Source organism: Anser brachyrhynchus (assembly GCF_964034855.1).
Source record: "Anser brachyrhynchus genome assembly, chromosome: 10".
Lineage (NCBI taxonomy): Eukaryota > Metazoa > Chordata > Aves > Anseriformes > Anatidae > Anser > Anser brachyrhynchus.
In genome coordinates, this window is record NC_137705.1 from 21,512,429 (window position 1) to 21,527,252 (window position 14,824).

Here is a 14,824-nt window from a genome sequence, read left to right on the forward strand (position 1 = left end):
GGCTTTTAATTAAAAACGTTTTATTGTAGTTCTAACATACTATTGTGTAAAAATATGGGGGATTTTTCTTTCTGAAATGTTTACAAAAAACACAGGTTAAAAGAAGGTTGTAATTTTATGTGTAATTATCGTCAGTGACTTTGTATGAGGCAAAGATACAAACCGGCTACCATTTCTCTCTAGAGGTACAGAAGAACGATATGATGCTTTTGCCATTGTCACAATACACAGCACACTGCAGAGGATGGCTGCTGACTGCCAGCCTCAACATTCATTATTTTAGTTATATCAAACCTTTAAGTATTTCCGTTAAATAACCATCTTGGAGTATATAAAACTTTCAGATTCAAATGAGTAGTTAGCTTTCTGCATTGTCTTTAAGGCACGTTATTTCTATCCAAATTTCATTTTGGTCCAGAGAAGCAAGTGTATTTCAGACACTAGCTATCCAGGTATCTGACAGCTAGGTTTGTTGTATCTATCCTTGTGTCCATACACTTCAACCACGTGTATTGAATTCACTGCGTGTCCTGCAGCACTGTGTCCTGGTACCACCTGTCTCACAGGTGCACTGCTGCTGTTGAACTGGTGCAGCTGAACGTTGTCTTTGCTACGCCCTGGGGCTGCGATGTCCCGAGTCCACTCCTCCTGGAATCTGTAAGCATGAAGGAAAAAAAGTTTTTTCAGTTTCATTCGCTCTAAAAAGAATACAGAACTTTCCAGCGTGTTTTATTTGCACATTAGGCATACAACAGCTTGTGCTGTAACTTATGGGCTCACTTCTTCCCCCATTAAAAACAGTAGGCAGCAACAGGGCAAATAATTGTCTCTCTGTAAAAGCTGATCAAAAAGACTGGTGAGGTTGGTTTTATCTGCGGTTGGAACAGATTTGTTTGCCATAGAACGAGTCCCTGGGTTCAGTTTAATGCTGTGCTACCTGAAGAATATTACTAAGAGCCCTTGAATGCTGAGAGTGGTGCATAAGGAAAGTCCTTGCTTGGCTATCAGGACACTGCTGGGAGCACAGCGGGCAGCTGTGCCCAGGAGGGGTGGTGGTTGTTCTTTGCAGAACTGCCAGTGATGCCCGCACCACGCTGCCACACCTTGGCTCGTGCCAGCCCTCGCTGCTGCTGGACGTGCAGGAGGGGTCCATGGGCTGGGCCCGTGTCAGGGTACCCGCAGCGGGGCCGGCCCAGCACCAGCAGCTGACCCGAGGTGGCTCACCGAGGAACCTACCCGCTGGGTGCAGCAGCAGCCGCACACCCACGGCTCGCAGCCCAGCCTTACCCTGTCGCATGTGAGCAGCTGTTTGGGAAGCGCAGCCTGCCTGCTGCATTTACTGGCTGCACAAAGGCAGCAGCACTCACAGGAAGGGCTGTCGTGCTCACATATAGGAACCCAGAGACCCACAGGGGAACAGCAGAAAATAACGACGTAGCTAGCAAATAACCACAGCCTTGCTGCTCTGGTACAGACATTGCAGATACGTCATTCTCGAAGAGGACAATAAATCTTGCTCTTCACTGGAAAGCTATATGACAAAATTATTTGGGGCACAAACTACACTCAGGTAGTGTAAAGACATCTTAAACCACCTCTGCTTTTGATGGGAGAAGGCACCGCATCAGCAAGGGCACAACATGCTCAGCAAGGAGTGCCTGGGTTAGCAGAATTTACCCACCTGTAATTTGGACAACACAAAACTCATCTACTCATCAAAACAGTAGCCTGGTGACTTCTCCCACTTTGCACTGACCACTGCACTGTTGTAACCTCTGCATGCCAACAAGCCCTCACGTGCCTTTGTGTCTGACAGCAGAACAACATCTGAGCTCGCCTGCGGTGTCTCATCTTCCACCAGGGAACAGCAGCTGCCTGGGGCAATGCTGCCAGCCTTAGTGCCTAAAAGGAAGTCTTCTGACACACCTGTGCTGTGCATATGGGTTCTTATACAGCAAGTAACTCCCTTCAATCCTCTGGAGGTGGTCGTCAATAGTTACAAAACAAAAATCACATCAAAAGGTCACGTACAGGGAGACGAACCAGGACAAAATTCTGCACAGGGTAGCTGTGCAATAGCCCTGCCAGGATTATATTTCTAATTCAGGTATTATGGCTATTGCACAATAAATAAAGCTTGCTCCTGCAGAATTCACCCCATTCCAGCGTCTCCTGTAAAGCTGCGCATTGTGGAGCTGCAGTTACCCACAGCTCACGGCCAACGCAGAAGCCAAGCTGGCTGAGAGCGCACGAGGACAGCTGTGCTCCTGGCCAAGCAGCCCGCTCCTCTCAGTTCACAAACTGGTAAGCTGCCCATGGGCTGAAACAGGTCGAGGATGAGGTGATGGCAGGCACTCTGCACTCACTGCTGCATTCAGATGCACCACACAAACACGAGGTTTAACTACTTCGTCTAGGAGCCTCAAGTTAAAAGCAAGAAAATAAACAGGGAGAAGATATCTTCAAGCAGTATTTGAACCCTACAACCAATGGAGGGACAGTGAATTCAGTGGGGTTCTAGCTAGCAGAGGCTGAGGAGAGCTAAGAAGAGGGCTGCAGAATTGAGAGGGGACAGATGAAGGTGCAGGGCTCCCCCCTGCACACATGGCTGTCAGACCAACAGCGGCTCCAGCTGCTGCTTCCACCCTCAGCAGCGCCCTGGGCTTTATCCATGAACAGAGGAAATTTGGCCTCTTCCTACCACTTCCATTTTCCTTAAGGCCAACTTCCAGCAGGGCTACTCCAAACCATCACGGTAAGTAGACCAGAAGACCTCCCTGTGCTCTTATCTGGAAACATAAGCCCATACAAGAACGCCAAATGCTGAATTTTCTATTTAGATTCTTGATACTTTACATTTGACAAGGATGGATGCAAATGGCTTAACTACAGGAGCGAGGCTTTCTTGGTTTGGTCGGTTCTACTTGCTTTTTCACTGTATTTTTATTTCTATTATGTTAAGCAAACAGGAAACGCGTCCTGTAACTCCTGAACAATTTAAGAAAGTACACTGCGAAGACACCCTGATGGTGGGCGGACACAGTGAAATTGGTAGAACTGGGAGGGGAAATAAAGACAGATCTCCTGTCTGGGGAGACAAGCAGCCACCACACCGTCTGCCAGTGGTTTTAGGAGATCCGCAAGGACCTTGCTCTGCAGCTGGGGAGCTGATCCTAGCCCTCAGGGAAGTGCTGTGAGTGGGACAGCCGAGCAGTGGGGTCATGGCAGTGCTGGCTGGTGCTGGCACAGGCTTGGAAAAGAGATTTTTACACTGGAGGTTGAGAGGGGGGTTTCTGTTGCTGTATGTCTGGTGACCTTGTACAATACTCTGGGGTAATAATGGAATCATTAGGAAAACAATAATAGCAGCTTTATTGAAAGCACATGGTGCTGGGCACACACCCTCCCCACTCATGGCAGCGACAATTAAGACTGAAATTCAGAAATAGGTCAAATTTAGCAGCTAGCTATCCTGCCTTTTGTGACAGGGCCCCAAGACGAAACCGCAGCTCATTTCCTCTGCCTGGTGTTTCTTTGAAATAGGTGTGTCAGGAGGTGCTGGAGGACTCCAGCCTCTGAAAGGTAGGGGAAGCACAAAGCACAGTAATAACAGACGTGGGGAAAATGAATGGAGAAGCTCAGCGTGGGACAACTTGCAGGGGGCAGTGATCTACGGAAAGGGCTTGAAAAGGAAATCTGCCCCTCTGCTGTGCCTTCGCCAGCTGGGTGTCCTCCCCTCCACTCCTCAGAGCCATGCAGTCACCCCTCTTCTGCAGGGAACCAAACCAAACGTGGCACCTGCCATTTGCAGTCTTTCACTGCATGCTCCATGGAGCGCAATTAATATCAATTAACATCAGTCCCCCACCTCTTCCTGCAGCAGCTGAGGAGCCCGCTGGTGGCTCTCCACAACCCAAGCCGTGCAGCAGAGCGGGGAGGGCCACATCCATGGCAGCGCAGGCTGATGAGGACGCCCTGCGAACCATCTCGCACACACACCATGTCCTCGGGCAGCGGGACCCACGGGGCTGAGCTTGGCACGCCTGGGCTTTCAGACAAACCTGAGCAATTCCTGACAGCAAGGCTGATCATAAAAGAAAACAGTGATTTTCTAGAGGGAGAGAGGGGTCCAGCCCTCTGGTAAACAGCTGACCTTCAAAAGCACCCAGATAAATCAGTTTCCTCAGGAAAACACACTTTTCGCTGCCACATACCCAGAACGACTTTTAAAAACGAACAGTGCAGGAACACAGCATCTTGAAATGCCAGAATAAAAAAATATTTTCTTTACAACATCTCAACAGGCCTGGAAACAGGAGCAGACATCACATCCGTCTAGACTGCAGGTATACCAGACACAAAGTGTGGGGGTAACCCACACGTGGTTACCCCAAGCATGGGCCCAGGTGGGAGCCCAGCTGCCCCTGCTGGGCTCAGAGGGGAAAAAATGAGCACAGAGCTGTCCCTCTGTGCAGCCAGAGTTGTCAGGACATGGCACGGAGAATTCGGGCAGAACCAGAGATCCGTCTCTGTGTGTAGGGGAAAGGCTTGATGACCTTTCACAAGGCAAAGGTATCTTCAGCTAGGCCCACAGCATTTGGACTTCTACTATGAAAATGGATCTACTGAAGATACAACCCAGTAGGAACTCCAAAAGCCTTCTGTGGCATTGCTAGATGCAGCAGATGCCTTTGGGGACCTTGAACTGTCTTGCAAAGCTGCTATTGTAGATGGTTTGCTCCCGTGGTTCTTCCCCTGCTGCATCTTCTGGAGCTACAACTGCTGCTGGGGAGCTTTGACAGCAGTCATTCTGGCAGGTCCGGTGTGGTTTTTTTTCTTGTTCTACTTTTGTTTTCCAACAAGCTTTGCAGCAGTTTGTCTCTCAGTATGGGCCTTTCTTCAAATGTTGTCCCCTTTCACTGCAGTAAACCCACACAAGACTATCCTGCTAGTGAAAGGTCATCAGCTCCCTCAGCTTGTTAACCTCTTCTGTTTACATATTCAGAGGGGAAGAGCAGCTGGGAAAGTGCCCTCAGGGGGCAGAGGGAAAGGTGGGAATGTGGCCATGTATTATTCCCCCACTTGTCCCTGCTTCTAGAGGTCCTTTGGCCTACAGCCACGCTCCTCAGCAAGCCTGGGCACACAGTAATGTTATTTAGAGCAACATGAGTTTCTGATTTGCGCCTCCCATGCAATGCCTTATAAAAGGTAGTGGAAAACTTCAACCATTATAGTCACTAAATCAAAAGGAAAAAGAAAATGCGCTTTGTTTTACTGTGGAGGCCAAAGCTATGAGCTAACTTCACCAACTCCACGTATGGTTTCTTGGACTGACTCAAACGCCAGGCTGCCTCTCCTAAGAGCACGTTGGCTTTTTTTTGGTTCATTTTTAGTTTTGCAAAATCTTTTCACTTGGACATCTTTGTTGTTGGATTGCCCTTACCTGCTTTTTGCCAGGTACACTGGTAATGCATCTTGTAGTAGAAAGGGCTCTGGTACAAAAATTTCAGATACTAAAAATACTTTCTGTGGGAGAATATACTAGCCTGCTTCTCTGCAGAAGACATTTTTTCTTCTTGATAATAAGCTCCAGCTGTACTGGATATCTGAAAGGAGGACTTTAAACCTACTGAGACATGGGCTTTTCCATTTGACTCACTCCTGCACTCAGATCACTACTTCATAGAGAATGTTTTATAACTTGGCCTAGAGCTCTGTAAAATAATTCACCTCAGCATAGTCCAAATCTTGAATGCATGGCTTCTTCCAAATGCTTCCACACCAGGGAAAAAAAAAAAAATCACCGAATTTCTTTGCTGCTCTTTAGATGTATTTTTGAGCTGGGCTAGTTTCTTTCTGGTTGTCCTCTTGGCTGACAGAAGATGAAAAGGAGTCAGTCTCCAGTTAAATTCAGCTCTTCCTGAGCGTGGAAAATACCGGACCATCAACTCTCCCTTGCAAAATAACAGCACAGCCCTGAGTCAAGGGAGTGCCTAGCCCAGCACAGGTCACAGGCCTGCTATGCTGAAAAAGCAAAGAAAATAGAGGCCTCCCTAGGTGTGGCTATTTCTTACCGTAATTAGGAAGTTGATGCAAACTGAAACAAGTTCTCTCTGCTTTTTCTTACTACTACTTCTAAGCATTTCTCCTGGGACAGCTGTCGTTCTCATGTGCAGATGAACAATCGTGCTATGCACAAGCATCGTCTGTGTTTTTACTGACTGTGGATGCCAAATGCAGTTTGCCCTCACCATGGTTTTGCTAGATGGGGCACATTTTTGTGACTCCTCACAGAGGCAGGGCTAGCACTGCTTCATGGAAGAGAGGCGGCTGCTGTTTCAAGCTGCCGAACTTCTCTGCCTTACTGCAGGCAGGGGATCGCAGGAACGAACTCGTCCCAGGGGGACAGTTACACACCGCCCAGGGCAGCAGTATGCTAGGGTGACCCCGCTCTTCTTATCGACACCGGTGTTTTTAATATCCCCCCTTGCTGGTGTTCACCTCCCTCTCTCGGACACCATGAGCAGCTGGCGCAGAGGCAGGACAGCGTCGTTAGGCTCCTCATTACTGACATGCTGCCTGTGCTGTGACAAGGCAGAGGACTGATGGCCCTGGCAGCCTCGCAGCCCACAGAGGTGTTTGTTGGGGTTGGAGGAGGACTGCTTATCTCAAGGCAGTGCTTGCCCAGGTGAATTATCCCAGAGAAAGATTCTGTGGGGTCATTTTGGGAAGGAAAAATATTTTTTCATTAGAAAAGAACAGACTCAAAACCAACATTTACTGTTTAGGAACATACCAATTGCAAAAAAACTCTTAAATCCAGAATGGCATTTCACGTGCTAGCTCCCAGCAATACCAAATGTCCCCGTGAGACCCACGGTGACCATCTAATCCAAAGCAGACGTGATGCTGTCTGTTGTCTTGAGGAAGGCTTCTCACTTTGGATGAACGACTTCAACAATCCTGCTTTCATTCTCCCACGAAACTGGGAAGACTTAAATCTTAAAATGCTAGAGGCTGCAGAACACGCTCCCGATTTTAGACTTCTCTCCGGCTGAACCCTGCATCCCGGCTGGGCGAGCTGCTCCCGGTACAGCCGGTGGTGACAAGCCCTGCCTCTGCCTCGCCGCCTCCCGGGACTGCTCCGCAGGCTGTCGGACATTGCTCTCCTCTGGCTGCGGGCACAGAGCTGCAGCTAATCTCCCCTCCTGGAGCTGACAGACCCTTTCCTCGAGCTAATCTGTCTCCAGCCCCTGCATCCCGCAGCAAACTGCTATCTCTGTTCCAGGCTCCAAACATCTGAGAAGCAACGTGGGGGAAAACACGTCCCTCCCAGCAGCCCTGCGCCTTGTAACTTGCCGTTCCCTACTCAATGTTAGTTAACTATTCAAACATTACAAAAGAGTAAACATGCTGTAAATGCTTGCAGCTCCTGCATGTAAGAGCTTCTGCTACAATTTGATTTTTTTAAATCTCCTTATGGTTCCTTATATCCACCCCAAAGAGCTGGCATCCACAGAGACTACGCCGTAATGATCCCAGGTACTCATAGACCTATTTCTCGGCATTTTAAAGCAATTTGTTCATGTACCCAAGCAGCCAGAGTGGGGTTCATTATAATTACAGTAGTTGTCATTAAAATTCAATATTTCCCAGCAAAACTACATATTCATCACATTTGTTCCAAGCTTCAAACACAAGGGGAAAAAGGACCTCATTTCATGGCAGGCAGTCCCAGAACAACACGCTGGAGCCTCTGCTGTCCAACAGCTGGGCTCCTGTATTATTTATAACTTTTATGTCAGCATTCTGGATCTCTGTTATGGCACCTCATTACAGTCAAAATTATCTCATCAGCAAACAAAGGCATCACTTTAACAAATTATAGTGTTTTACTCCTTACGCTATAAAACATAACCAATACCTTACCTGCCTGAAAGAACTGGCTTTTTATTTTATTTATTCTTACAGCATTTTTGTTCCGTAGACTGGCAAACCAAGATGTTACACGGTTAGTCCCTAGACCTATTTCAATGAAGTCTGAAAGGCAGCACAACCTACATCCTTGTCTAGCCAAAAATAGGCTGAGACACTCAAGAGGGTCTTCTTCAAGGGTGGAGGCATTCCCAACTCTTCCAGACCAAAGCAGCACAACAACCTTCTGCACAGAAGGGAAATGCAGTGGTAAAAACGACGTCACTCGCTGATCCTCTGCCTGCCCTTCTGGGGCGAGGAGCCCAGTGCCACATCTCCCACCACAACCCAGAGACGTCCTGGCAGCCCTCAGGAAAAGGGCAGGCTGACAAGTGGCGGCCTCCCATCCTTCTTAGTGCAGTTCCTTATGAGAAAAACAAAGCAGGATTCCTGACTCCGCTAGAGGCCTAGCAGTATGTTGCACAAATTCCTCCAGATGTCTGAAACATTAGCACAAGCCTCAGTTAAATTACCTTTCAGTTTGTTCAGGAACATGTACGCACACTTCAGTTCTCAGACAATATATTTAAGTTTTCTTCTGGGCTTGCTTGCCCTTGTACTTGCTGTGTTTTCCAACCACGCCAAACGCTTTTGCCCATTGCCCCAGACAATGCAGGCCGTAACACCACGGCACCGCACGCACAGGTAAGAAACGCCTCAGACAGAGGCTGCCAACAGCGTGCTTCCCGTTAAATGGAGAAAGGCACCTCAGAAATAACCGGGCAGTAAACGTCTCTCAGGCCAGCAGTCCTCACAGCACAAGCCAGCTCCACCTGCCCCGCGCCGTCCTGCTGCTGGCAGTGAGGCCCAGGCACCTGATGGGGAGACCTGGCCTGATGGTTACACACAAAAATGAAGCCTCACAAGCGAAACACAGAGCTGACAGACCACTTGCCATCTTCCAGATGTGGCATGAGAGGCATCAGCATAATTTCCATATCTCATCCTGCGCACGTATGTGCATTTAACAGAATTAAACAGGAGAAATGAACATCTTTACTAACCCTGATTAAATAGATCTTATTTGGGTGAAGAAAGGGAGTGTGGCACAAACAGATAACAGGTCACGCTTGTTCCTAGAGCGATTCCAAGACAGTTCTATTAAGTCTATAACAGCTGAAATTCCATTTCTGATTAGAAGCAGCTTCCATTCTCTATGGAGGACTATGCTAGACTGTTGGCTCTGGTGTGCTCAGCCTGATACACCGGCTCTTCTGGCTGATTTTTGCTCTAGCTAGCAATTGGCCAGGATCACACCACCTCTGCACCACGAAGTCCAGCAGGCCTTGATTAACAGTGGCTCTCGTGTACCAGAAGGGTGGTAACGCACACACCGGTGCTGAACACAGCATCTGCATTGTTCCGTGCAGGAAAACCGAAGAGCTCACAGGCTTTATCCTCCTGCCCTCTGCTTTTTCCCACTGGAGATCTATACGCTCTCCATTTTTCTAAAGAAATTAGAAAATTGTTGACATCTGGCCCCAGAGAAGCTGCTTATCCAGAAGAATTGTATATTCCCTGCTACTTTCAGTTAAGATGTACAGTATTTGGTAAACACAATACAACAGCTTCTGCCCTGTGGAGTGGTGCAGATAAGAGCCAGAAGGAGCCTGAGGCTCTAGCAGAGCACTAACCCCTGTGGACAGCCCTCTGTAAGTTTATCCATTTTATTTTAAAAGCAGATTATACTTTTACAAAGCATTTGCATTGTAACAGATTGAAGATGCCCAAAATTAAAAATTGCGGAGTCTTCTGAAAACTGTCTAGGTTATAATCATCATTTAATTAGGTTTATACATCTTTCGAAGTCACCCAAAGCTAGGAATTGATTAAACAGCCATCAGACTTTTGTGTAAATGCTCCATTTGAATATAATTTCCAGCTGCACTGTGACATGGAAGCAGTTTTATAATTTGCATAAAGTTGTTTTCAGCAGGTAACCATTGCAAATCACAGATACTGCTGTTCATAAAAGCTGTACAAGTGAGCAGTGAATTAAAAATAAACAAGGATGCACATGACGATGAAGCAGAACTCAAAGGGCATCAAAAACACAACAGCATGTATTTATATGGATGGTAATAGCAAAACGGTGATTAGAATTTGACACGTATTCATTTTTCTATTTTTCATTTGTTAGCAACAACACATCTGGACACATTCAGAGAGATTTTGAACAAAATGTGTGTCTGCCCACCATGCATGCATCCATGCTACAGGATGCACATCTTTTCAGCTTGGCCATTTCTTTGCCACAGGGTCAGGGTTCTCACCCTGGTGGCATTTATGCTGCAGTTGCACCCGGCAGCTTAGGATCCCATCGTGCTTAACCTGACACACTGATAATGAAATATTTCTCCAGGGAACTCTCACGGTCACTGAGGGACTGACACTAGCACTCGGTGCTCACCTTGGGCTGCAGCACAGCCTCAGCTGCCCTGGCTGGCTCCTCTCTTAAGGCTCTTACGCAAGCTGGCACCTTGACACCATGCAACAGCAATGCCCAGCGACTTACCTGCTGCAGTTTAGCATCAACTTAACAAAGCCAATTAAAAACCTCTCTCTGCTTAATCTGGCACAACCTTCTCTGCAGACCAGGCTTCACCAAGCACCGGTGAAAGACAGCAAGCAGGTGAAAGAAGCTAAGTGCTGGGTGCAGGTCACCCTTGGTTTTTCTGCTGTGCTACCTTTGGGCAACAGTAACTCCCACAGGGCAGGCAAGTTCAAAGAAATCCCTTCCCTTTGCCCCAGCGAGCAAGCCCTGCCTGCACTAACACAGCACACAAGGCAGCAGAGCCTGCCCCAAGCACAGCTGCCCCCAGCGCACACCCTGGCCGTACATGACAGCACATCCTCCCCAGGGGCAGTCCCCTCAATGCATCTTTGACAAACCCTAAACATTCTTCAACAAACTCATTCAAACCCACTACATTTTAAAAGCCTTACCTGTAGAAGCCTTGGTTATCATATGCCATGTTAGTCACGTCATCAAATACAGATTTATTCCTGAGTTTTTTGTTGTTGTTGTTATTTCTTCCTTTATAACCAAAGTAAGCAGCTTGCATGTTCTCTAGTTCTTCAGTTCTGAGCTGGTACCACAGCTGCATATCTCTGTGAATAAAGCGAAGGGTAAAATACAGTACAGCAATAAACAGCTACATATCTGAGCTTTTTTCTGACCACAGCCCTCATTCACCAGAGTTTAAATCTACACCTGTGTCTACTGAGGACAGCATTTAAATACACGCTGAACTTCAAGTGCAAGCCAATTTTCCAGAAACTTAAATATCTCCTTCCCTTAAGGGACAGTGTGTCTTAAATTGCATGAATATTATTCTGTAAAATTGTGTTCTTTTAAGTATTATCTAGCATTATCTAGCATTCCTCAAAAATAAATAAATAAACAAACAAAAAAAAAACAACAAGCAAACAAAAACACCAGCAACAAAGAGCAATTGTCTTACAAGCACCTGTGGATAGTTCAAAGGACCAAAACCCCAGTAATTATATATATTTGATTCAGTAGATTTTTTTTTCGGTAATAGAGAAAGTCACTTAAGGAATGGTCTTGTGTCAGTGTTCTTTATAGACACCTTTATCAGTGACACCACACCAGGCCAGACCCTGTTCTACATGAAGAGACTACAGAGCATTACCTTCTTATGAAATAAATTATTGAAAAAAATATATATTTTCTGCGAATTTTTGCAGCACTGCCATTCCAAAGGATTCAGAAATCCCCAGGCAGGTTTAACAGATGAACTGGAGGCAGTAATTACTGCCTTTGTTAAGAGTAGGGCTTGTTCAGTTGAATTTTCTTCTGGATATGCTGAAGGCTCTTCTCATGCTGTGCTCTACAGCTCTGCGGTTAAGAAAAAAATCACAACTGCTTTTCTTGTTTCTAAAAGAAGTTTAAGATTCACACAGTCAGACATTCACACTAGCTGTTGGGACAAGATTAAGATTGTTGGAACAAGACTCTGAGAGTTGACAACGCTGATTTTCATGTCTTTTCTGTCCTCTCAGAATGCAGTTCTGCTTCTACCAAAGAAAACGGGCACTATGCTTGTGCAGCAGGACGAGCTCCATGAGGAGGCCGCACTATGTGAGGATGTTCAGAAGCTTTTGTCTGTTGTCTCTCCAAATGCAGGGTAAAGCACAGGATGGCATGTCCTGCTGGCACTTCAAAGATCATCAGATATCTTAGAAGACAGGCTTGTAGGCAGAGGTGACCTTTTTTAATAGGCCTATTAACAGAGCCAAAAAAAAGTGTACAGGCAGACTTCAAAGCCAAAGGCCAGATGAGGATGCCTTCCCTGCTCTGCAGGACCAGACTGCCTTTTCTTTCAGAGGGGGGTCTAAGAGACACTTCCTTAGCCAGCCCCCTCCCAAGCGTCCTCAGCTCGTATTATCAGACCTGCAGCTTCTTTTCAGATTAAGAAATGCTTTGTGCATCCAGAAGTTGGTCCACATTTTCCAACTACATCAGCTGACCTGAAACAAGAGATTGTCTCTATGTGCAGACCCTCACTTGCCCAAGCTCCCAGACCCTCCGGGCTGCAGTGAGGCAGACACTGCAGGCAGATCATCTGGCATTTGGGTGCACAGGCTGCAAGCTGAGAAAGTTTCGTGCCAGGATGCGATACTCTTTCTCACATAACACAGTTTCTGTATGATCTCAGTTGTTTTCTAACAGGGGGCCAAACCACACAACACCTGCCATGCTTCCACAGAGCACTGCAGCACTGCAGCCGGTCCTGCATCGGGCAGGCTCAAGCCACTGGCTCAAGGGACAGCAGGAAGGACAGAGGGCAGCAGTGAACCAAGAAGCCTGCAAAGAGAATCATTTTATGTCCTGATGACAGAACCGGGTCAAAACGTCCAGTGTAAAGGTCTTTTCCTTTTGTAAGAAAGAAATACTAAGACATCAAAGTCATGTGAATGGCTAATTTTGACAAAACTTCATTTAAAATAAATGAAGAACTAGGACTTTGATATGAACAGTCTTATCGAAAAGAAAAGAAGCAATTCTACAAGTGTCAGTCATCCCTTCCGTTTCAAAAATTATTTCATGCTGTCAGTGAAAACCTAATACTAGGAATGACACCAAAGACTTTTTTGCCATGCAAAATCCTTTCAAGGGGAATAGAAAGCCTGTATTTTGGTTACAGTCAGATTTTGAAATTATAGAATTTCCCCCCAAAGAGAAAGTCTGGCTGCCACACAGCTCTAGATAAAACACAGCCCGGAGCACAGAGACCTTCACTTGTGCCCTCCTCACTCTCTCTACTTCACCGCTGCCTCACCTCAATTCAAACACTTCTTGGGAACAAAAGGTGGTCAAAAATCAACAAAAGTGCTTACTGGCTTGAGACAGGGTGCAGCCATCCCATCGAGCTACATGCAGTTTTGGGAACAGTGAGAGGGAAATAAAAAGGAGGAGCATGAAGAAAACTTTGTGCAGCACATGAGTTTGAGCGGATGCTCTCATGAACTACTGCTGCTTGGCTTTAGCACTGGTCCCTCCGTCACCCTTCACACTAAGTTTTTATAATGGACTGGGTGAGTGAGTTTTACTTCTTCCATTGCCTGTTTATAATTCTGCCCACCGTCTTGTGCTTCGAGCCAGATGACAAAATCCTATGTCTTTCCTTTCCAGCACTCGTTTGTCGCATCTTTGTGACAGCTCTAAGTAGATTTTGCAGATGGTGAGGGCTTGGATGGTTTTGACATACGTTGATTAAATTTCCCAGCAGAGTTCAACGAGAGCAAAGGAAAAAAGGAAAGAGAGGGAAGAAAAGAAGGGAAAACACAGCCAAACTTAAATAATTCAAGGCGAGAAAGATTGGGACAGCAAATAAGACTTGCACGTTCAGTTTCTGCATAATTTTGGGTAAATCCAGATTTGCCCAGGCCCACTTAGGTCATCCAATATTAATAGAAATTAGGTGCCTAAATAGTCTTGAATTCCAAGCCTTTCTATACCTACAGTCTAATCTACAAATGAAGAATTTGAAGTAATTAACATCACTGTAATGTTGTAAGCATCAAGTCCTGAAAAGGAACTTTATAAGTTCTCTGCTCTCACAGCAATGGGGTACACATGATGACAGTTTTAAAAGCCTTTTCTTGACATACCTTTCAGTCCTCCTCCTTTCATTTTTCTTCACACACTTGATGAGACAACAGGTTAAAAAAGCCATAGACATCAGCAGAATGATGGCACAGCTCACGATGGAGGCAATCACTGCGACCTTAAATCCAAAAGTCTCATATTTTGATATGGCTGCAGCAAACCAAACACAAAAGCACATTTCTGAGGTCAGCACGTTTATCCCTCTCTCTCACATTTTCATTAAACCATGCTGAAACCTACGTGCTTCACACTTCTGCTAATAATAGTTTAATGAGGATTTTCACCTCAGTATGTGTTAAGATATCAAAGTATCTTGGCTTCAACTTAAAGCTATGCAGGCCTTAAATTGGGCTATTTAAAAATCCCCTGTTTATAAGCCACTGATGAATTGTTCACAAGTATTTTAGCACTGCAATTAAACACAATGCCTTTAGCACTGCAGTAGCTAAAAAGCACAACTTCATCAGTATATCAAATGCAGATGAGCTGCCAGACTCTTTTAATCAATGGTTAACAAGGAGTGGAGCTGCAAACTCAAATACTGAAAAGGATAGGTCAGTTTAAAGAAGCCCTTTATAGCAAGAATGGCTCTGTACTATGATTATCCTATTTGGCAGGCAGTGACGAAACACACCAAGTCTTCCTCTGCTCGGGTGAAGGATAGCAGATGGAAGGAATGGTATCTGTAGGGCTCCATGTTCACAGTGATCTGAC

At 46.1% G+C, this 14,824-nt stretch overlaps 1 protein-coding gene across 6 annotated transcripts in view; it reads right to left on the bottom strand.

Annotated features, from left to right (window-relative positions):
- Nucleotides 1-14,824, bottom strand: part of SUSD3 (sushi domain containing 3) — a 74,884-nt gene continuing 60,060 nt past the window's right edge. For 3 of the 6 annotated variants that reach the window (XM_080606514.1, XM_080606516.1, XM_080606517.1), the window contains 3 exons: nt 14,113-14,260; nt 10,921-11,085; nt 665-7,175 (listed from right to left, as the gene is read on the bottom strand). In XM_080606514.1, the coding sequence (XP_080462640.1) occupies nt 6,833-7,175; nt 10,921-11,085; nt 14,113-14,260 (656 nt within the window). In that variant the 3' untranslated portion in view covers nt 665-6,832. The other 3 variants (XM_080606515.1, XM_080606519.1, XM_080606518.1) reach the window with 2 other exon arrangements.